This window comes from Podarcis melisellensis (genome assembly GCF_964234715.1).
Source record: "Podarcis melisellensis genome assembly, chromosome: 5".
Taxonomy (NCBI): domain Eukaryota; kingdom Metazoa; phylum Chordata; class Lepidosauria; order Squamata; family Lacertidae; genus Podarcis; species Podarcis melisellensis.
This window is the reverse complement of record NC_138537.1, coordinates 24,653,398-24,676,757: the sequence shown is the minus strand read 5'-3', so window position 1 is coordinate 24,676,757 and position 23,360 is coordinate 24,653,398. Positions and strand designations below refer to the sequence as shown.

General features: G+C 45.6%; 1 protein-coding gene and 1 long non-coding RNA gene across 2 annotated transcripts in view; both read right to left on the bottom strand.

The window, feature by feature from the left end:
• The window catches only part of LOC309369976, a 260,636-nt gene that overhangs the window by 10,517 nt on the left and 226,759 nt on the right, over nt 1-23,360 (bottom strand). The window lies entirely within an intron of this gene.
• Nucleotides 1-23,360, bottom strand: part of WWTR1 (WW domain containing transcription regulator 1) — an 89,221-nt gene that overhangs the window by 10,517 nt on the left and 55,344 nt on the right. The window contains exon 3 of the mRNA XM_081911279.1: nt 8,740-8,945. Within this exon, the coding sequence (XP_081767405.1) occupies nt 8,740-8,945 (206 nt within the window). The remainder of the gene's footprint in view (nt 1-8,739; nt 8,946-23,360) is intronic.

Here is a 23,360-nt window from a genome sequence, read left to right as displayed (position 1 = left end):
ATCTGCCCAATTTCTTTTCCAAACCCTGGCCCCTTTTGCTGGAAACAAATACCCTCTGTTATTTCACAGACTAGAAAAGGAAGGCAGAGGGCTTGGGGAAAGAGGTGATTCATTACATTGGAGAATTTCACTAACACACATAAGCTTCTCAACAGGCAGTCCCAAAGAAGCATTTAAAAAATGTCCACATACTGATCTCAGTAGGTGCATCATTATTTCCTGGAGCGACTGCTGATTTGCAGTGATGTAAGACAATGCAGGAAGCCCATGATACGAAAGTTAAGACAGCATGCATGCATCAATTGATTCAATACATGGAGTTTGCCGCTCATACCCAGGAACTAGCAAGTGGGTACAATTTGTGCCAGGATGACCTACAGTTAATGTGCAGCAGCACACCTTGTTTCCTTTCCTTTATTCGGAATATAATAACTGACTAAGGAGGAAGTAAGCATGCAAAACTTCTATACAGGAAGTACATGACAGAATGCCAGGAATGTCTGTGTTGTTGTTGTTTTTTGTAATGTGACAGTGACACCAAGTGGGGGGAAAGATGATGACACAGGGCGTGTTCCCATTTGTACTTTTATTCCCTAAGGAAAAATACAAAAGGAACTTCTATTACAGTGGTATCTCAGGTTAAGTACTTAATTCGTTCCAGAGGTCCGTTCTTAACCTGAAACTGTTCTTAACCTGAAGCACCACTTTAGCTAATGGGGCCTCCTGCTGCTGCTGCGCCGCAGCAGCACGATTTCTGTTCTCATCCTGAAGCAAAGTTCTTAACCTGAGGTAATATTTCTAGGTTAGCGGAGTCTGTAACCTGAAGCGTATGTAACCCGAGGTACCACTGTAATAGGAAACAGCAGAGAATCCCTATTTCTTTTGAGAGTCGTCTACACAACTGATTGCATATTGATCCAACTACAGATTGTAGCAAAAAAATATGAAAAGTTAAAAAATATAGCACATTGCAATTCTAAGTTTACAGGTCTGCAAGTTTGTCTGTGGGCATAATCCACTGGGAATTTCTCCTGCATAAACTCATAATTCCCAGAGTTCCCTGTGAATGTATGATGGGAATGTGGGCAATTGAATATTTGTTATTGCTTCACTCCATTATAATCTTACGCTTGCACCCGTTGACTAACAGCAGCAACAGTCATGAAATAACACAAAACCTGCCATAGGGGGGGGGCAGTTACATGTGTCTCTGCACCTTTACATTCAAGCTCTTTGCCACTTCAGGACAAGGTAACTATCAAACAATTAAAACCCACTTCCCCCTTCTTCTCTCCCAGCACAAAGGAATATCAGACGGCTCACATTTGCTCAAACCTGCTGTGTGTACTACACCTAATGAAGTGGCAGAAAGTATCACAGTATGTATATGAAATATAATATCACTGGCTATTTCCTGTTGTCCAGCTTAGCAGATTAAATTACTTCTCACCCTGGAAATCTAATGACGCTGCTTCTGGAATGCAAATGGGAACCAAACCTAGTTTGGGGTGCTGACGCGGTACATGTGGCACCCTCCTCTCGGATGGCTAAATTCAAACTGTGCCTTTGAGACTTCAGAGAAACCTGTTGTTTTTATGCTTTCACCAAAATCACTTAATGTATGTCAATAAGTGCTTGTGTTTTAATTGAAGGGGACTAGGCGATATATTATCCAAACTGGTTTGAAGTCCATATCATGATATTGGTTTCATATTTTTTGACTTGGCAATATATTGCGAATCATGATGTGTGTGTGTGTGTGTGCGCGCTATGCAAAAATTGCAATGTGGGAAAAAACGTGAAGCCAGCCAATGCTTCTCTCGATACCTGCAGCTCCTGTTAACTCTACCAGTTCAGTTCTCCCCTGCCTCCTTGCAGTGGGCAGCGAATCACAAGAGCAGGGACTGGCAAAAATCACGATATGGGGAAAAACTGAAGCCAGCCAATGTCTCTCCCCCCCTCACCCTCAACACACACATTGACTTTCCCTTCCTTTGCGCTTCTCAGGAGCTCTTGGGGAAGCTGTGGCCTAGGATCTATGAGCAGGGCTGTTGCCTCCATTGTGCAGATTTGCAAAATAGGAGAACACACAAATAATTTTCAACTGAACACGTGGAATGTGGTGTAGGGCTGGGTTACTCGCTTGCATCGCTGGCAAGGCTAATCTGCTTGCCTGGGGCTGCTTCACACAATGATCTTCAAAGGCTGCCACCTAAATTTCAGCTGGCAGACTTCCTTATTACGTGCTCCCCATTTAAAGTAAGGGTGGGAAACCTTTTTCCCTGCCAGTGGCCGCATTCTGTCAGGCAGTGATGTTTCAGGGGGTGGGCACATGCCGGAGATGGGTGGGGCCAGAGGAGAAAATAGGGCAGGCCCCCCCCTATCTCTGCTAACCTTTCCCCCCTCCTCACCCCCCCCATGGAATTAGGTCATGGGCCACAGGTTGCCCACCCCCATGGCTATAAAGCTCAGGTACCTTCTGTAATACAAGCAGTGGAAGCTTTGGGGCACTCTTCAACTAGGCCGAAAGCCTTGCCTATAATAGCATCCTTCAATCTTCTGCCTCCAGATGTTGTTGGACTAGTCCAGCAACATCTGGGGAGCCAAGGTCGAAGAACTCTGGCCACAGGGCAACTTTTGTCATTCCAGAGGTTGCTGGACTCCAACTCCCATCAGCCTGAGCAAACGCAACCAACAGTGAGGGACTGTGGGAGTTGTAGTCCAAAGCATCTTGTTGGGAGAAGGGTGAGTTAGCGTGTTAGACTAGGATTCAAGTGACCAGGCTTCGAAATTCCCAGTCACAGAGTGGCTTTTGTTAAGGGTGCGGAGTGTTGTTAGGAGACCCCTGGATTCTTTGGGGGAAGTTGCGGTAGTATGACGCTGCTTTAAAATGCAAGGCCTCACTCTGCCTCATGGTAGGGCTAGTCAACGTCAGAGTTTACAGCACGTATGGGAAAACCTCAAGTCTTCGTGAGTGTTTCTCTGCCTGTGTGGACTGTACGCCTGGTCTGATTCAGGAGAGAGAGAGAGGGAGAGATTGAGAGAAAAGAAACTAGCCTACTGTACAGAAGGTAGAACTCAAGTTCATTCCTCCACCCTCTTTTGCACTGCAGGAATGTGTCCCACCTCCTATTCTGGAAGGGAATGGCCTTCTTCACCCCTGCTTTGCAGCAAAAGAAGACTTTAATGAGGGGTGTTTCGGGTCTGCTACGGCAGTGCCAAGCGGATGACAGGTCTGTGAGCACACAGAACCAGACATGACACTTCTGGGAGAGCAGCAAGTCATCTGGCAAAAGGAGTCCCTCCTGCGGGCCAATCATGACATGCTCAATCATTGACACCTTCTTTTCTTTTTCTTAAAAAAATGACCTTTGGCAGCCGTTGCAGTCTGTTCTCTTTGGTGGTGGTGCTGTGAGTACAACCATCTTCCAGAAAGCAAAGAGGAGAGGAGTCAAGGGAAAAAACACAGAAAGGGGAGATCAAGGCAGCTGTGTGATGTTGCTGCAGCATTTAAATGCCTCCCATTGCAGCAGCAGCTGGAGACCTGCTCTTTCGGCAGTTTCTGTAGAGGCTGCCAAAACATTGTAAATGCTTCAAAGGGGCTGCAGCATGCTCAAGTGTTCACTGTCTCTACACACACACACACACACACACACACACACACACACCTATTTCTTTAAACACACAGAAACAGAGAGGGAAGGAACAGGTGCCTTATACTGAGTTAGACCATTGGGCCATCTAGTTTAGTATTGTCTACACTGACTGGCAGGGACGCAGGTGGACGCATTGCTCCTAGTGGGAGGGGGAAAGTCCTTTAATATTAGAAACCCTGATGGGTTTTGGCTGGGTGGTAAAGCCGTCCTTCTGGTTTACTCCAGACTTAGGACTGCATGGTGAGAAGATGATCTAGGAACATAGGAAGCTGCCTTATACTGAGCCAGACCACTGGTCCATCGAGCTCAGTATTGTCCACACTGGTTGGCAGGGACTCTCCAGGGCTTCAAGCAGGGGGCATTCTGGGAATCACACCTGAGACCTTTGGCATGCAAAGGAAGCAGACAGTCTTCCCATTGCGAGCTTCATCAAGGAAACTGTTCAAAGCCTGTTTGCCCATTTTAGATCATATTGGCTGCTGTCCTCAATGTACTTACTAGTGAGTAAACCCCATGGAACAAGTCTTAAAATTCAGGGTAGACGTTGATGGGATGACACTGTTCATTTCCGAAACAGATGGGGGGGGAGCGTAGAAATCAAATTAAGTTACAGTGGTACCTCAGGTTACATACGCTTCAGGTTACATACGCTTCAGGTTACAGACTCTGCTAACCCAGAAATAGTGCTTCAGGTTAAGAACTTTGCTTCAGGATGAGAACAGAAATCGTGCTCCGGAGGCGCGGCAGCAGCAGAAGGCCCCATTAGCTAAAGTGGTGCTTCAGGTTAAGAACAGTTTCAGGTTAAGTATGGACCTCCAGAACAAATTAAGTACTTAACCTGAGGTACCACTGTACAACTGTGCACATGAAATATGAATCACATGCTAACTGACGAAACTAAGGCAGTTCTCTCAGCTCACCAAACCTCTTTAGCTGACAGGGTTCCCCAAACTTGTTTTTGGACTACAACTCCCATCACCCTTAGCTAGCAGGACTAGTGGTCGGGGATGATGGGAACTGTAGTCCAAAAAACAGTGGAGACCCAAGTTTGGGAAACGCTACTTGAACACATAAGAAGAGCCCGAGAGGTCAGGTCAGCGGGCCACCTAGTCCCAACATCCTGTTCTCACAGTGGCCAACCAAATGCCTATGGCAACCCTGCAAACAAGACCTGAGCACAGCAGTGCCCTACCAACTTGTTACTCCCAGCCAGCAGGCATTCCGAGGCATACTGTCTCCGACAGGGGAGGTAGACCATAGCCACTGTGGCTGGCAGACATCCCTTCTCCTCTGTGAATTTGTGCGATCCTCTTTTAATGCCATCCAAGTTGGGGGCTGTCACTGCTCTTTGGTGGAAACAAATTCCATAGTTTAACAATTAAGTGATTAGTGACCAACATCGTCCCAGCCTTCTAAAACTGAAGCGGGATATGGGGAAGGAGAAACCCCATCAGCTCCGGAGAGATGCTGGGCGTATCTCTCCAGGCAGGGCAGCTGCAGTGTCGGAAATTTCTGGAGAGCAAGACTGCTGTAAAATAGCCAGGCAACAGCAGCTGCTGTCAAGTTGGGGACTCGGTACTGGAGGAGAAATAATTCCACTCCCTTTCACCCAACCCCTTCCCCCCCTTCAGTCGCCTAGCAGCCAGCCCGCCCGACCCCCAACACACATAATTTTCCCTCCCCTTAAATGGGTTGCATAATTCTACGATTCTATGAAAAGAAAAGGCAACAGTAAAGGATTCAGGCAGCTGGGTGGGGTCTGCTACCTTGAGTCGACCATCAGAACCGCCCAGACTGCAGACAGGAAGTTCATAAAAGTTCCTGCTGATTAAAGGCTGCGGGCCAAGGATTGCACCACAATTTCTTTTTTTAAAGCTGCTGGCAGGGGCAAAAAAAAAATCTGCTCCTCATTAAAATTAGCACGCACAACTGCGACACGGCAGAGCTTGTAAGGTTTGAACAGCTCCGTCCTCCCAAGACCAAGTGACTTGTCTTGCACGGCTCGGCTAAGGATTTTTCAGGGTGCAAAAGCAGGGCCTCCATCCAACAAGCGACTGAACGCGGCACAGACCAGGGAGTAACAAAGAAACACAATGCTGGGTTACTGGAAGCAGTCTTGCCGAGCCAATAATCTAAGCCTTCCGAAGTCACATCCGTGCCATGCATTTAAAGCACACAGTTTTCCCCAAAGCATCCTGGGTATTGTAGCTTGTTCAGTGCACTGGAAACTGTGGCTCTGGGAGGCATAAACAACAGTTCCTGGTGCTCTCTGGGCCAAGCTGTATGCTCCGTAAACCATGGTTACAGCAACCAAAACTTGCCATTTTGGGGGCAGGTGGCTCCAAAGTTGTATTTTTCAACACAGTCGTACCTCGGAACTCGAACACCTTGCAAGACGAGCGTTTCAGCTCCCAAACACCGCAAACCCGGAAGTGATTGTTCCGGTTTGTGAATGTTCTTTGGAACCCAATGTCCGTTGCGACTTTTGCGGCTTCCAGTTGGAAGCTGTGCCTTGGTTCCCGAACGTTTTGGAAGTCAAACGGACTCCTGGAACAGATTCCGTTCGACTTCCAAGGTACGACTTTTTGGTTCCTGAAATTCATTCTGATTGTTCAGATAAAATATAACTGATAGACTTCTACAGGATGCGTTCCTAGCGTGTGAAAACAGTCAAGACCCAAGGATTCCCAGGCATGCACCTCCAGATGGTGGAGACGTCTGGCGCCATCCTGGTACACAGGCACCTTCACTTGGTCGCAAGTGGCCGGATGCCAGGTACAAAATGCGCCTGGAGAATTTCAAACGCTGATATGAAGGGTACCCGGTTAGAGACTATGCTCTGCATCCTTTTTGCCATCTTGTGCATCATTTCATAAACAAAGAAGACGTTTATATCAAAATGTAAGAGAGGCTCAGTGTAAACTGATCAGGGGCAGTTAACTTCTCAACAACAACAAAAAGACTGAGAAAGCCGCCCCACTGGGATAACTGCCTACAGAAGAACCTAACGGCGCCAGCTTGCATTCATGTCAATGAAGATAAAACGGAATCCATTTTTATATTTCATTTTACTATTATTGGCCTTTGAATGGACACAGCTTTCCGATGAAGGAGATTTGACATAAACAGCTACATATATCTTGGGCTAGTTATTTTAAAAGCAAAAAAGATGGGGCTGTGCGGGGGAGGGGCGGAGGGGGATTTTGCAGCCCATGCTTTGATATGTCCTGATAGGGTCAGTGGCATCCTTGGTACATCTGACGGAGCGTTAATAACCCGCCAGAAGCGACATGCCAACTGGTGTCGCTGCACAAATAGAAACCATACCTCTGTTTGCTGCCAAGAAATTCGATACGGCCTTACTAAATACAGTATAAACAAATGTTACCCTGGAATAGCCAAAGGGGGTTAAGGCAGAAATCCCAAAGGCAAAAGGACACTGTAGGCAGGAGAATTCCAGTCCCACCCCCATTCTAGATCTTTTGCATCCCAGTCCCATGCATATTTACCCGGAAATAAACCCTGTTGAGTTCATTAGGATGAGCTCCTAAGAAAATGAGCACAGAATAGCAACCTAAGCTGGTTTTTTTAAAAAAGTGTAGACAGATCATCATGGGGAATTGGTGTGATGTGTTTGCAAGTTCGCTTAACTGTGAGGAGCAAGTTAACTGCCCCTGCGAGGAGGCAGGGAGCAATGTGGGTTTTCAATTTAAAAAAAAATGAATCGGAAAAATTTTCCAGAATGTTTTGCCTATGCCAATTAGGATAATTTGGCTTGGCCCTCCAGATGTTACTGAACTGCAACTGCAATCATCGTTAGGCACTGGACATGCTAGCAGGTTGCTGGAAGATGTAGTTCTTTACCCTTGCCCTAGAGAGCGATCTAAATTCTTATGTTTATTATTTTGCTTGTATTTAGTAAGCGAAGCTAAAAACTTTGAAACAGCCAAGCTTATCTAATACTGTGTATTTACAGTTGGCATCCGTTCATTCTTAGAAATGGACCTGCGCAACTGCAGGAAAATAAAGCACTGAAAAACATACGCAGAAAACTTTCACCCAGTGCCGAAATTGCCTTCATAAAACTGGACTATATTTAATTCCTACCCACGTTGCGCCTTGGAGTAAGTGGTGAATTGTGTTATCTAGGGAAACTGATTAATATTTGGGGCAAAACACAGTATCTTCTAAAGGGAGATACTCCCCAGTTTGTGAAAAGCATTCTTTGCAATGGTTCAGAATGCTTTCTTCCTTTGATTGTGTATTTTGTGTTTTTATGTTGTGATTTTATCTTGTGAACCACCCTGAGACCTCTGGGTATAGGGCTATATACAAGTTTAGTTAATAATAATAATAAGCCTTGTAAAGGCTTGTAAAGGAAGCACCAGTGAGGCATTATAAAAGGCAAATCTTATATCATAAGTGAAGTCCAAAATTGTGCAACACGTACATGATGAAGAAAGTCTCCAGGCAGTGTATAATTGCTAATGACATTAAGTCTAAGATATCTGTAAATGTAAAATGACATCAGTTTCACAGCTGGCCGCAAACTGCTGAAACAGACTTAAGAACTAGCCCTTGGGAGTATTTGTAGCCTTTGTCACAGGGAGGCTGTCCATATGATGGTCATGTGGGCACTAGCCACCAATAGGTGCAAAGCACATGGGAATATTAGTGCCCCATATACATCCTGCCCCCTCCCTTCCTCTGAGTCTGTTCATACGCCATTTGGAGAAGCTAGGAACACGTCTGCATGCTCCCTCGCTGTGTGAGGGAGCGAACACCCAAACCAGGACACTCCATGGTTATTTGAACGCAAGTGTTCACCCAACTCTGCAGAATTCAGACCTCTTTAATCTTCCGAAGATCCAACAGCCAGTGGCGTAGCGTGGGGGGTGCAGGGGGGGGGCCGGCCGCACCGGGCGCAACATCTGGGGGGGGCGCTCACACTCGCAGCTCTCTGCCCCTACTAAAATCCACGGGTTAGGGGGCGCAAATTACTTGCCTTGCCCCGGGTGCTGACAACCCACGCTACGCCACTGCCAACAGCACTAACAGGGTGTGCCTAAAAACATAGCAATACCTGACGCATGAGTTCTTCCTGGCGCATGCGAATCCTCTCTCGTTCCATCTGGATCCTCTGAAGCCTCAGCTTCTGTTGCTGCTGCTGCTGGGAAGTCAAGGCATTCGGCATGTTCAATAAGGCGGCTTGAGGGTTTGGGGTAGGGTGGTTCTGCTGGGATATAGTTGTACTGGGTGTCATTTGCGGCTGGTGCTGGTGATTCATTACTAAGGAGAAAACACAGTTTAGAAAATTATTTGTATACTATTATTATTATTATTATTAGCACCTGCCCTTCAACAGAATATTAATTACAGCTTCAAAAACAGTCCAAAATAAATTACAGGCCAAGGCAAAGAGGTATGTCCTCAGCATACACCTCCCTTCTAATCTAGGCTTTTAAACACCAGTGTTAACACTTTGAATTGGGCCCAGAAACACGCTGGAAAGCAATGCAGCTGTTTTAAAATCTGCAGCTATGGAACGACACTGACAGGTCCTTACTACTGTATGAGTGACACTTCCCCATGCATTGTTCTGAACATAGGAACAGAAGAATGGTCTCCTGGATCAGGCCAATAGCCCATCTAGCCCAGCATCCTGTTCTCACCCCGATCCCAGTGGGATGGCAAGCAGAACCCGACCTCAAGAGCACAGTTCTCCTCCTGTGGTTTCCAGAAACTGATGTTCGGAAGCATCACTGTATCTGACAATGGAGGCTGAGCATAACCATTGTGGCAAGTAGCTATTGATAGCCTTATGCTCCATGAATTTGTCCTTTAAAGCCCTCCAGGTTGGTCAGACCATCGCTGCCTCCTGTGGGAGCGAGTTTCATGGTTTAACTTGGTGGATCAGTGCCAATAGATTTGCCCCAAGCTATCCCTTTGGATTCATAACTGAACTGCAACTTCAAGCCATGTTGAAAGCCAATGCTTTGTGAAAGCCGTATTAAAAGTCACTGACAAGTTTTCAGCTGGGTGTTACAATCATCACAAACTTAAGTGACTCGGTCTTTTAATTGAAAGTCCCCCAAAGTGGTTAATTAAATCTGACGAACAATGTCCAAGTCAAAAATCCACAATGTCCAAGAACTCCTAAATTAATAGTTTAATAAAAAACTGAACATATTTTGCTCTCAGAGCTCAGGAATGCCCCTCTTTCTGAGGTCCTCCATGCTCCCCTTTCATGCTCAGCTGCCTCATAGATCCAACCACGACATAAGAACAACAGTCTTGTAGGTAGGGGTGTGTGTCTTCAGCAAAATGCAATCATAGAATTTCAGAGTTGGAAGGGATCTTGAGGACCATCTAAGTCCAATCCCCTGCAATGCAGGAATATGCAGCTGTCCCATACAGGGACTGAACTTGCAACCTTGGTGTTATCAGCATCACGCTCTAGCCAACTGAGCAATCCAGGCAACTGAGTTTGTAGACACCTGGCTGATGGGCTTGCTTGGTGGGTGGTAGCGGTAAGCAGAACGAACAGCAAGAGTTAGGAGGTTCAAGGAGAACAAGCAGAGAATGGAAACATAGGCGTCCATACCAGCAGGCGACAGGTAAACTAAGTGTGTTGGAGAAAGCTAGACAACTTTTCAATGCTTCTGTTTAATCTCTCTTACAGTTGACATATCAAAGCGGGTAAAACAATAATGAACGCGGAGTGAGGAAGCGACTCGGAATCTATAGGGCTTTCACAAATAACAAAGGAAGAAAAGGAAGAAAAGGAAAAGAAAGGAAAATCAACACAAGCTCTGTGGCTGACTCTTGCCAACTTTCCCCCAAGAAACTTGTCTATACCATCTGAACAAAGAGCGCCTTCCCTTCCAAATAGCCTCTACAAGGTTTACTTTGGGTTGCAGTCGGTGAAAATCTGCCCATCTGCGATTACAGCATGCAAACTGCATGAATAGCAGAATGGTGCGTTTGACAAACTGCTGGTATGCCATACCGATTCCTTTTCAGTAATGTCAGCAATTCCTTACTATTCCCCACCCACTCGTGTTAAAAGGTAAGTTTAGGCTGGTCAATTTCCAGAGCCATCAGAGACATCAGTTATAACAGCTGCAGATCCCTCTCTATGTGCCTACTGTGAAAGATTCGGCGTGGTTTTAAAATTTAGCTTAAAGTGTGGGATATTTGGCTGGTTTCAGTAACAGAACTGTGGGATGCGAGAGTGGTGTGAAGTCACCCAGTGCAATTCAGCTAAGCTGCAACCCGGATAGACCATCTGATATGAGCCACCCTGATCAACTTCAGAGGACAGATGAGATGAAAATATTACCTCTCGAAAGCAACCATTCGTGAGTTATCTTACCACTGGGTATCCTATTTTTGCAGCAGCTCAGACATTGCCCCAGGAGCAATTGGCTGAAGCAGTGCTGCTAATAATGAACAAAGTGTTCCCTCTGATAATCATTCCACCTGGAAGGAGCAGAGAGCAGTTGAGGCCTTCATGCAGTGAGAACAGCCTTCTTCTTCTTCTTCTTCTTTTTTAAAAAAGGGCCACATTTCCGCACAACCCACAGATGTGTGCCTTATTATGAAATGGCCCAGATACATTCTGTGTGACGCCCTATGTGTCCTGCAGGGATATCCAACATGGTCTTTCCAGATGTCGAACTACAACTCCCATGAGCCACAGCCGGCACGGCAATTGTTAATAGATGATGGAGGGCATCTCGCTGGCTGGCTACCAATGTCCTCCCCTTGCCTTTCTGCAGGCTACGAGGTGGAAACTGTCCTCAGGGCAGGACCCACCATTCATACTGTGAGAAGAAGGCTGCGTTTTCTAAGTCTGGTGCATTCAGCAAATCTGCCTACTTTTTTGCCCTTGTTTCTTGCTGGCTATCAAGCAGCACAGATGGCTTTAAACCCAATTTGAGACTTACAGGGGCTCAAAAGCCCCATGAGTTTCAAGTGTATTTTAAGAACATCAGGAGATCCTGCAGGATCGGGCCAGTCACAGTGGCCCATCTTGTCCAGCATCCTGTTCTCACAGTGGCTAACCAGGTGTCGGTTGGAAACCAGCAATCAGGGCCCAAGCACAAGAGCACCTTCCTTCCTGTGACTTCCAGCAACTGGTTTTCAGAAGCATTAACTGCCTCTGACCTTCCTGGCCCCCTGACTCATGAGCAAGGAAAAGAAACAGGGAAGTGATCTCATTTGGCACCAGCTGGAAAGCGACCTCACTTGGGCCACTTCCAGATAAGCTATTTATTTAGCATTCGTTCTGACTTGCTTACACAAAGCTTGTGGGGAAGTCAGACAACGTTGGCTATTTATCAGGCATTCGTTCCCATTGATTCGCAGGGAGAGTTGCACAATGTACGGACCCTTTCCAGTGTGTTTTCTCATCACCTTCCTTATTGCAAAAAGTCCAGCTTTAGGATTCAAATCCTACTTGGACAATGGAGGAGTGGAGGAAGAAAAAGTAAGATAAACCTGAGCATTCAAAGGCATTCAGTGCTATCAGTAAGGGCACGCAAATGAGATCACAAGGCCACAACCACCTTCACACGAGACAACCTTGACCTCTCTAAGTCCCAGGATTAACGTGTGATTTGTGACCATCTGTGTTTTCTTTTTGCACTGTAAACTGAAGCAAGATGATTTTTCTTCAGTCCACTGGGAAACTCAGCTAGGCTTACTTTCCAACTAGGCCTCACACAGGCCCTTGCTATATTCTTCGTAAGTTTCATGTACAAATTTACCACAGAGCAGGGTTAACAACTATTAGCAAGAATGGTCCTTTGGCAGCGGAAAGGGGCGATTTATTTGCTGGATATACGCAAAGCGGAGGCTACAGGCGGAGGAGACACCCATCAGCACAGGTGTAAAACGTCAATGACGCATTTGTTAAAATGGCTGGCGCAGTTTTTATTCTTTTGGCCTCGGCAGAGTCTAAGTACAGTTGTGGGTTAGCCCCCATAGAAAAGGTACTCCACCCCACCCCGAGAATAGTTCATTACGAACTGGCCAGCGTCAAGTGTCCTGCAGAGCTGTCTGATGAAAAACACATGTCTGCAGAAGCAAAACCCAGCCACATTACACTTTTGACTTAGTCACGACATTGTGAAAGGGGGGGGGGGGGAGAGTCTCTCTCTCTCTCTCTCTCTCTCTCTCTCTCTCTGCTCTTGCCAACAAAGAACTGCCTGTTTCGTTTACTTCCCAGAAACAGCATTAGCCTTCCAACAAGGTCAGCAAAAATACTGCTTTTCAGTTTGGAGCATGCCATGGTCCAAAAATCTGTAAAGTATTAAATAAAAACACACTGCACTGTCCTACGTGCACAGAAAACCTTCTCCTCTGGAGTTCTGGGTGGAGAATAATAGCCATGCAGAAAACTCCCATCCATTAAGAGCAGATACCTAGAGAGGTGTAGGGCAGCAAACACTCAGCATCCATTTCCTATCCTCAGTGGTTGGTTGTTAAAACGATGCCGGTGCAATGCCACTCATTTGGATTAATTGCAAAACAGTTTTAACCAGGTGGTTTTTAGAGACTGTAGCCATATTACCTTTCACATCAAGGACTGGATGGATCCGATCAGTGTGCAAGTGTGCACCTTGGAGTTGCTCTTCTGCAGTACACCTGCTTCCTGCATATAGCAAACTGTGGTCTGACAGCAAAATCCTACACATTTACTTAGATGTAACTTCCAGGGTGTTCAATCGGGCTTATAACAAGCATAGCTTTTTAAGGATTGTGGTCTTCATTGCACAGGTGGAGCTGTGGGATGTGTGAGGGGGGTAGAGACTAAGACACTGGCATGCAGTTTTATGAATGGCATTTTTGCACTCTCTGGATTGGACTTCGCAAACCCTATATAAGAGTCTGCATTGTGAGACAAGGTGACCTAGATTCTGTGCCAAACAAAGCTAAGTTTTGGAGCATGCGCATCTTTTGGAAATCTAGATAATTCTGCTCATACTGCACAACTTATTTTGCGTCCACAAGCCATGGTGAAGGTGGAGACATAGAGGGTGTTGGAGCCCCACTCACAGAAAAAAAAACACCACCACTCAGTCCATTTCCCACCCTGGCTTCTGAATTTTCACCAGGCATTGACCACATGCTGTCATGCCTCTCTTTTCAGACTTATGAATCAACAGCCTGCTTTTAATATGTATTTCTAAAACCAAGGTGCTCAGGATGCTAAATGTCTCCCCAAAGAGCTTGAGGTCCAGGTGCAGAGTCACAGAATGCACATAGCCCTTCTAAGAGAAAACATGATTTTCCACATCAAGGTACATGCAGCATAAGGTAAAGGTAAAGGTACCCCTGCCCGTACGGGCCAGTCTTGACAGACTCTGGGGTTGTGCGCCCATCTCACTTAAGAGGCCAGCGGCCAGCGCTGTCCGGAGACACTTCCGGGTCACGTGGCCAGCGTGACATCGCTGCTCTGGCGAGCCAGAGCCGCACACGGAAACGCCGTTTACCTTCCCGCTGGTAAGCGGTCCCTATTTATCTACTTGCACCCAGAGGTGCTTTCGAACTGCTAGGTTGGCAGGCGCTGGGACCGAGCAGCGGGAGCGCACCCCGCCGCAGGGATTCGAACCCCCGACCTTTCGATCGGCAAGTCCTAGGCGCTGAGGCTTTAACCCACATGCAGCATACATAGCTTCAAATGACTCAAGTAAATGAGCCAAGCGGGAAGATGGAAGCAGGAATTCCCTTCCAAACCTGAATGTGGCAGACACTAGAAATTACTACCCAAAATTACTCTAGACCTTACTTTGCCAAATTAGTGCCACCCAAAAACCTGTTCCCCACAGAAGTGGTGTAATGTTCAATTCCTCCTTCCAACAGAGGCTGGTAGACGTTTAGGGTTTTTTTTGAAGAATCCACTGGTACATTTCTGGAAGATTTGAAGATCAGTAAAAAGTTTCCTACTCCCAATTATTTAACACACAAAATTGAAAGGAGGGGAGGATTATCCGTCATGGCCTTCTGCCAGTCATTTACCTGTCAGCTTCTATGGCCCTCACCTGCAAAACATGCATATTAATATTGCTTTTGGCCAGGTCTGTGTGGTGCTCTGATGGTTGGTTTTAAGATTTGTGTTTTAAGTTGTGTTGTGTTGTGTTGTGTTGAGTTTTCAGGTGCAGATCTGTATTTATAGATTTTGTATTTGTATGGCTCACTGAAGTGGGGTAGATAATTGGCTCTGTCCCCCGGGAGACCTTTTCTCGCCTGGTTCATTGTTGGTGAATTTCAGAATTTCTAGTAATCAAGAAGGAAGTTCCCACAAGTCTAAAGTCTGTCCATCTCTGTTTTACCCTTCTAATTGTGTACACATTTGCACACCAGTTCTGGCCTGTCTCTGGTGACAGTTCTGACATGGATAGGCTTCATGTAATTGCTTGATGCTTACAGCATGGTGCGCTCAAATTTATGCAATTTGTTCTGCGCTCAAGGTGTCTCCACCCTGAGATGGGGTTAGGTCAAGAGAAAAGACGACTGGTCCAAGATAACTGAGTGGGGATTTGAACTCAGGCCTTTTTCTCTCGGGCTGTCTCTACCCACTAAACATCACACATATATTGCCGCTTACATCTGGAGGATCACATTTGAGAAAGTAGGTATGTCTAAAGCCAACCCTCTGATTGTGAAGCAAAATCTTTTCAGCCTGGTCTTCCATCAACTGAGTGAAAGGAAACATATTTCTACAGTGGTCTCGTAAGGTAGCAAAAGCATACTGGGAAATGATATATATTAAGCTGGAAAAAATGTTGAAAATAATATTTGTTTTTTAAAAAAACAACAACCCAGGAGCTTTTTTTCTTAGGAATAATAGGTTTGGAGATACCCAAAGAACAAAGGAGAATGGCATATGCAGAAGATTAAGAAACCAAGAAGAGAGATGTTTTAATATAGAATGGGGAAAATTTATTGATTATCTGGAGAATTACTGTAAACAACTGAAATCACTAGCAGGACTGATATAAAAATGCGCAGTGAGAATAACTTAAATAGAACATAAAGGATGATTAGTGGATAAGATATGAACTGAATATGCAGTGCGGAAAGATGTAACAAAATTAACCACAGAAAGGGGGGGTCACTGATGACTGGATATTTCATTTGGGTCTGCTAACTCAGATGTGGGATTATATTGTAAAATGTGAAAATGAAAAATAAAACATTTTTGAAAAGGAAAAGCCTTTCTACAAAATGGGGCAGAAGTTGATTCAGGTGCCTCAGTAATTATACATCCATCACCTGAAAACTGTATTATTCATCACAATCCCCATCTGGCACCTGCCAGTTCATTTCAGGATCTGCAGTGATCAAACACAGCTTGAAACCAGAAGAGCTTTCACAGCGCAGGTGAAGCTACGATAGAGCTGAGGCCGGGGCGTGCTCTCTCAAAATCTCAAGTCTGTTGTAGCGAACACCAGCATTGGCAAAGGTAAGTTCATTCTCCTTATTTCTGGAAGTTCCACATGACTAATGTACCCAGATCTGAACAATCGCCACCTCTGAAGGTCACATCCCATATTATCACGGCAGGATATGGAAAGTGTGGTTCACCCACTCATTGTTGTTAACAGAGGTTTGCACTGTGCTTTTATCTGTAGGATTTCCTGGTGACTTGAAGAAAGAGAAAAAAGTAAGTCAGAATGGGTGGAAAGTATTGATGGAGCCAAGCCTGAGAAAGCCTGCCCTATCTCCTCCACTCGAGGTGGGCACTTTCAAGGCAGTTTGGAGGGGCAGGAGCAGAGGCTTGTGTTTTCCTTGCCTCTCCTTTCCCCCCACCCGCTGTGAAAAATACAGCATAGGCAATTGTAAAGTGTGCCTATGTGAAGCAATGATTCTTCAACATCAACTTCGCTGGACTGGTCATGTTGTGCGGATGCCTGATGATCGTCTTCCAAAGCAACTACTCTACTTAAAAATGGAAAGCGTAATGCTGGAGGTCAACAAAAGAGGTTTAAAGACTGTCTCAAGGCAAATCTTTAAAAATGTAGTATAAACACAGACAACTGGGAAACACTGGCCTGCGAGCGCTCCAGTTGGAGATCAGCCTTTACCAAAGGTGCCATGGGCTTTGAAGACACTCAAACTCAGGATGCAAGGGAGAAACGAGCTAGGAGGAAGGCACGCTTGGCAAATCCACACCGTGATCAACTCCTGCCTGGAAACCAATGTCCCCACTGTGGAAGGACGTGTGGATCCAGAATTGGCCTCCACAGTCACTTACGGACTCATTGTTAAAACCATGTTTATGGAAGACAATCTTACTCGGCTATGAGTGATCGCCAAAGAAAAAGAAGAAGATCTATATCACATCATACATGCACACACACACAAATATATAGCACATATATCTTGCACATGTGCACATGTGCACATGTACACACACACAGCCTAATGTGAGCATGTTGTCTTCCAGAGAGGAAATGGCAGGAGTGGTGTTCTTCCTCCACTTCTCCTCCTGCTGTGCTGCTGCAAACCTGGTAATGGAGAGGTTTCCATTTGCCTGCATTCATAAGAATGCTTTTTTTGCAAATTCAGTTCTTATTTATCAGCCAAGAATCGAGCACATCAAATCGTAATCCTAGCTGGGGGGAAAACCTCATACATGAATAGCAGTGTGGGTGGCCACTTGAAATGCAGCTGCATGAAGGCAGATCTATGTCATGATTGCATTTATGTGTGAAGCAGCTCCATGTGCGCCGATACTCATTAAGATAATGCAAGCCATTTTTAATGCAGTTTGCGCTAGCATGACGCAGTTGCTTGAAAACACTGCTGCAGGGAGCTGTCACAGAGGGTGCCCTTTGCATTTCATGGACTTCTGATTCCACTTATCCCACATACCTATGTGTGTGTGTGTGATTATGTGTATATAGGGTTGCCATATTTTAAAAAGTGACACAAAATCTCAAATAATAATAATAATAATAATGAGGTTTTGAGCTTTTTTTTTTAAAAAAAAAAAAAAAACAAAATTCACCCAAGTCTACACTTTCTACATGGGCTGCCATACGTCCAAGATTTTCCCGGCCATTTCAGCGATTTCCACCCGGACGCTGTTTACAAGGGCCAAATACCGGCTATGTCTGGGAAACTTGGAACATATGGCAACCCTAGTGTATATCTATCTATCTATCTATCTATCTATCTATCTATCTATCTATCATCTATCTATCTATCTATCTATCTATCTATCTATCTATCTATCTCCATTCACAAACAGTTTGGGCTGTATCCAGAGTTGTGTCCTTCATGCAAGGACTTCAGCTTGCTCAATGGAACCTCCTTTCTCTCTTCTTCCTCCACATGCCCCCAGATCTGTTCTGGGAGTTCACCCAACACCCTGGAGAAGATTTTGCAGGGAAGCACCATAGTGCTGGGACGCGGGTGGCGCTGTGGGTTAAACCACAGAGCCTAGAAATTGCCGATCAGAAGGTCGGTGGTTCAAATCCCCGCGATGGGTTGAGCTTCTGTTGCTTGGTCCCAGCTCCTGCCAACCTAGCAGTTCGAAAGCACGTCAAAGTGCAAGTAGATAAATAGGTACCGCTCCGGCGGGAAGGTAAACGGCATTTCCGTGCACTGCTCTGGTTCGCCAGAAGCGGCTTAGTCATGTGGCCACATGACTCGGAAGCTGTACGCTGGCTCCCTCGGCCAATAAAGCGAGATGAGCACCGCAATCTCAGAGTTGGTCACAACTGGACCTAATGGTCAGGGGTCCCTTTACCTTTACCATAGTGCTAGAAGGTGTCCTTGCATGAATAGAACGACTTTATTGGTTACCACCCTTACTGTGTGTGTATGCAATCTGTCAACAGACGGGAACACTTCATGCAACTGATACAGTGGGCTCTAGTCCATGGAAAATTATGCCGCTAGTCCTGAAGATACTATAAGACTTTTCTTTTTAAAGGGAAGTTCACCAACCAGAGCTCTCTCCAAGTGGCTGCACTTCAAAGAGCCACTCTGCTGTCATTTGCACATGAGAACCAGGCCAAAAATCCTACTCTGCAGTGCCAAGAAGGCTGACAGAGAAAGAGTGGCCGATACATTAGTTCAACACTGCCGGCGGAAGCCAAAGGATAAAATACTTTGGATATGGAAAGCTGTCCCAGAGAACCGGTGTGGCATGGTTCTCGACTCAATGTCAACTCATTGGGCCTTTTGTCCTTTGACACTTCTACCTCTTGCATCCAGCTCAAACACCAGACCAGCTTTTCTACTTGCCGCCCATCAATCACGTCACAACAGCAATTGCAGAGGCCTACAGCCAGTCTGGCAAGCCAACGGTGCAGACTGCCAAGTAGGAAGGTCAGATCGGAATTCCTTTTCGGTTGGAAAGGATAGAAAGGGGGAGGGAGCACTTTCTTCTTATTTTCTTGCAGAATTGCCAACTGGAAGGAAAGGCAAAGTAGCATTAGGGGGAACATTTTGGTGTCAGCAAGGCCTCTAGGAAAAGAAACCAGGAGGTACACAGGCCATAGCTCAGCGGCAGAGAATCTGCTCTGCATTCCAAAGGTCTGCTTGGAGGATACAGTGTAAAGGTAAAGGTAAAAGACCCCTGGACAGTTAAGTCCAGTCAAAGGCGGTGCTCATCTCGCTTTTCAGGCCGAGGGAGCCAGAGATTGTCCACAGAAAGCTTTCCGGGTCATGACTAAACTGCTACTGGCCATTTACCTTCCTGCCACAGTGGTACCTATTTATCTACTTGCACTGACGTGCTTTCGAACTGCTAGGTTGGCAGAAGCTGGGACGGAGCAATGGGAGCTTACCACCGTTGTGCAGATTTAAACCGCCAACCTTCTGATCAGCAAGCTTAAGAGGCTCAGTGGTTTAGACCACAGCGCCACCTGCGTCCCGGAGGATACAGAGGTGCATGTGGGTAGAAACTAGCTTATTGCACAAAGTTAACATTTAAACTATTGGTTCCATCCACTTTAACCACTGGCGCCATCCACCATTGGCACATGGCCCTTGGAAGACTCTCTCATGGATTGGCTGGAGGCAGAGGAGCAGTGGGGGGCACCCAGGGGAACCCCCAGGGGAAGAAGGCTCAGAGCCAGGGGATTGTTGGTGGGATGACAATGAATGGTCAGAGGGAGAGGAGTTAGCAGACTGGGAGGAGAAGGTGTCAGAAGCTGAAGGCACAAGAGGGTTTGGTGAGCAGGAAGAGGCTGTGACAGAGAGCAGTCCAGAATCAGAGGCAGAAGTGGAAGCTGGGGAGAAGGGAGGTGGGGGGCAAGAGACATGGATGTGGCAGGCTGAAGGAGCCAAGGAGTCTCATTCGCCTGCTGCAACCAGCTCCCCTCCCACCAGGTTTCCTGGAACATCCAGAGAAATGAAAAGAGCAGGACAGAGATGGGTTGTGTGCAAACACAGTTTGCGACTATTTGGGAAAGGCCCTGGGGAGGAGGAGCCGAGGAGAGAGTGGTGGGAAGGTGGGGACCTTCAGTGCTTACAACTGTTTCATTGGGGCAAGACCTACTGGGAAGAGTCGCTGGGATCACCAGGCCTGCACTGTTGTGTTTCTCTGCATAAGGTGTTATTGCGGACTTGTCAGGTTTGTTCTTAAAGGAACAGACCATTCCATAGATAAACCATGGAACTCCCATAGGAAATACTGAGTGCCACCATTTTGGATGGCTTTAAAAGAGGTTGAGACAAATTCGAGGAGGGTAAGTATCAAGGGCTACCAGCCAGTGTTCTCCCTTCGCAGTCAGAGGTAGTATGCCTCAGGCTTCCCATAGTCCTTTGCCTGGCGACTGCGATAACAGGATGCTGGACAAGATGGGCCGCTGACCTGATCTGGCAACCTCTTCTGGTGTTCCTATACCATTTTTCTCTTTAAGAAGGAATACTTTCACCACACAGGTGGTTTTTTCTTGTAGTCTGGGAAACTGTTCTTTGCATATAACCATATTAGGAGAAGGAATCAATCTAGACCCAATGTAAGACAGTGCCAGTATCAATATGGATTGTAAATTGAATGCACGCAGTTAAGAAGATGGTCCTGCCATAAGCACTAGACATAAATACATCATGAAGAAACACAAGAGATAAACACACACCGGCAGAGATCTCAGAAATATTGAGCTGGGAATATGAGATCTTTAGCTCATAAATCTACGGCATGAGTCAGAGACTAGAAAGCAAGGGGAGAAGCAAAACCAGGCAGAACAACTGTTAATTTCAATCACTTTTTACCTCAAGACTTATCTACGGTGTTACTACTGTTTAGTTGCTTTATTGTTGATAGATCCTCCACAGGTACTTTTGTGTGCTTCCCTGCAAACATAGATGCAGGGGAGATATAAAGCAAAAGCAACACGCCATACAGGAAGAGCCAAACTTTCCATCTCATCATCGGAAGCAGTGCAAGATAAACACACACAGACACACGTGTTTGTAATTGGAAGTGCAGGCCAGGACACAGACCTGGAAAAAAACTAGGCCCCCACCTTGTTCATGGCACAACTTCAAAAGAATTTTTTAATTCCTCTGGTGCTGAATAACGCGAGGGCAACAGACAGAGGTGTAGCCTGCTTTCACTAAAAGGTTTTGAACCAGCTATTGCCAGAAGGGTGGTTTTGACTTCTTATCCAGTTTCCATTCTGCTTGTGTTGTCTGGTGGGATGTTGGCACAAGAGAACTGGCTTCGGGGCTCAAGCAGCGTTCCAAAAAATCTGCTTGCTTAAATACCTGACATGAACTCAACGAAACAGATTTTACAGCATTGGGATACGACCGGGGGGAAATGGGTCTTACTGCCACTGAACTGCAAACACCGGTGCTCTGAAAACCAGAATTTGCAAATTAGGAGACGAAACATAATTCAGCAGTAGAGCACAGGCTCTACATACACAAGGCCCCAGGCTCAATCCCAGCATCTCCTGCTAGAGCTGGGAGTGTCCCTATTTGTAGAACCACCACCGAGAGTAGACAAATGGACTAATGGTCTGATACAGTATAAGGCAGTTTTCAATGTCTGGGAATGTATGCTGTGGTCCCCCACCTCCAGCATGAATCTCCTCTTCCCTTGTCAGCTTTATCTCTAGCTTAGTGGTCACATCCATGTAGGTATTAACCATGGTTAATGCTAATCAGGTTCCCTCTTAACCAGGTTTTTAAAATCCAGTTCAGATCCTGATTTTACATAGAATTACGATTCCCGAAAGAAAAGCGTGCAGTGCAATTATATGCACATCTACTCAAAGAAGCTCCAACTGAATTCAACTGGACTTTCTGGGTAAATGTGAATGGGGTTGTAACTGCTATGATTAATAAAGAGAAAGTCACTTCTTTTTCCAAATAGCACGCTCATGTGATGAAATGCCATTGCACTCAGAAATTGCTTTTGGGCTTCCAATAGGCATTTGGTTGACCACTGGGAGATCATGGTGCTGAACTAGATGGGCCATTGGCTAATCCAGTAGGTTCTTCTCACATTCTCAATGACTACATTGGCCCAGGCTGCAATACAACAGGCAAACCATTCAGGAAGCATTCTCCATCAGGCTTTCTGTGCACTTGGAATCACAGTTCGTAATTGCATTGTCTAACCTGAGTATGCATGGGACTATACATGCAACTAACCAACCAACCAGAGCCCTATGTGAATTACAGCCTAGTCTTCCCCAATCTCAATTGCTCAGGTGCTGTTTTAATATTCACTAATTCAAAATAACAACTTTGCATTTGTCTAAAAACTTGAATACATCCTCATCTGCTTAGTTTGGTTAGCTTTGGCTCACATAATCTGAAGCATATTGCGATTTTCTGTCATAATCTCTTAATGCTTCCATCAGTATTAGTTATTTATTAAAACAATCTCTGTACTGCTTTTCATGTAAACATCATAAGGCAGTGTACAAAAAAATAGTATGTTAAAACTTAAAGAATAAACACAATAGCAGCCAACATTAGGCCCAAATACCTGGCCACACCTAGGTTACAGCTCGTGGTTTGTCTGGAGAGAGGTAAACCATAAGCCTAAATTCAGATGATATGCTGAGCCAAACCATGGCTTCACTCAGCATAGCACAGCAAGAAAACCACTAAAGAAAAGAAAAACAGCTGCAATCTTCTTTCCACGAGTCTGTATATTTGCTAATTCATACTAAACCATGGTCTGGCTTAGGGTTACATATGAGCAGGAGAATTATTACAGTCAACTGGCCTATGAAAAATTCTTTTTTAGCAGACACCACAGTGCCATCAGTCTAATTCAAATGGGAGGTGATTCTAAAGATTCACTTTGCAAAGAAGTATGCAAGTATCTTAAGTAAGTACATACACCAATCTGGTCAGGGAGGCCGAGAGGTGCATCTGAGGGGTGAGGGTCTGTCAATTATGGGCTTTCTCTTCCATTGGGGTCTTACCATTTTTACCATGTTTTATTAGGCCAATTCAAACCTCTGTATAGGCAGCTATGTCATGATTGGTGTGAAGCAATAAGAGTGTTAATTTCAGTTTTTAACAACGTATTACTCACTCTGATCCTTAGGATATTGCAGGAAGCAAGCTCACTATTACCATTTGGTATGACTCACTTAATTGTCCCCTAGCTTTCGGGGGTTTACTCAGGTTTATTCTTTATATTTGATTCTCATGATACATTTGCCACTGTCCAGTGACTCAGAGAGCAATCCCACACTCGCCCTTTATGCT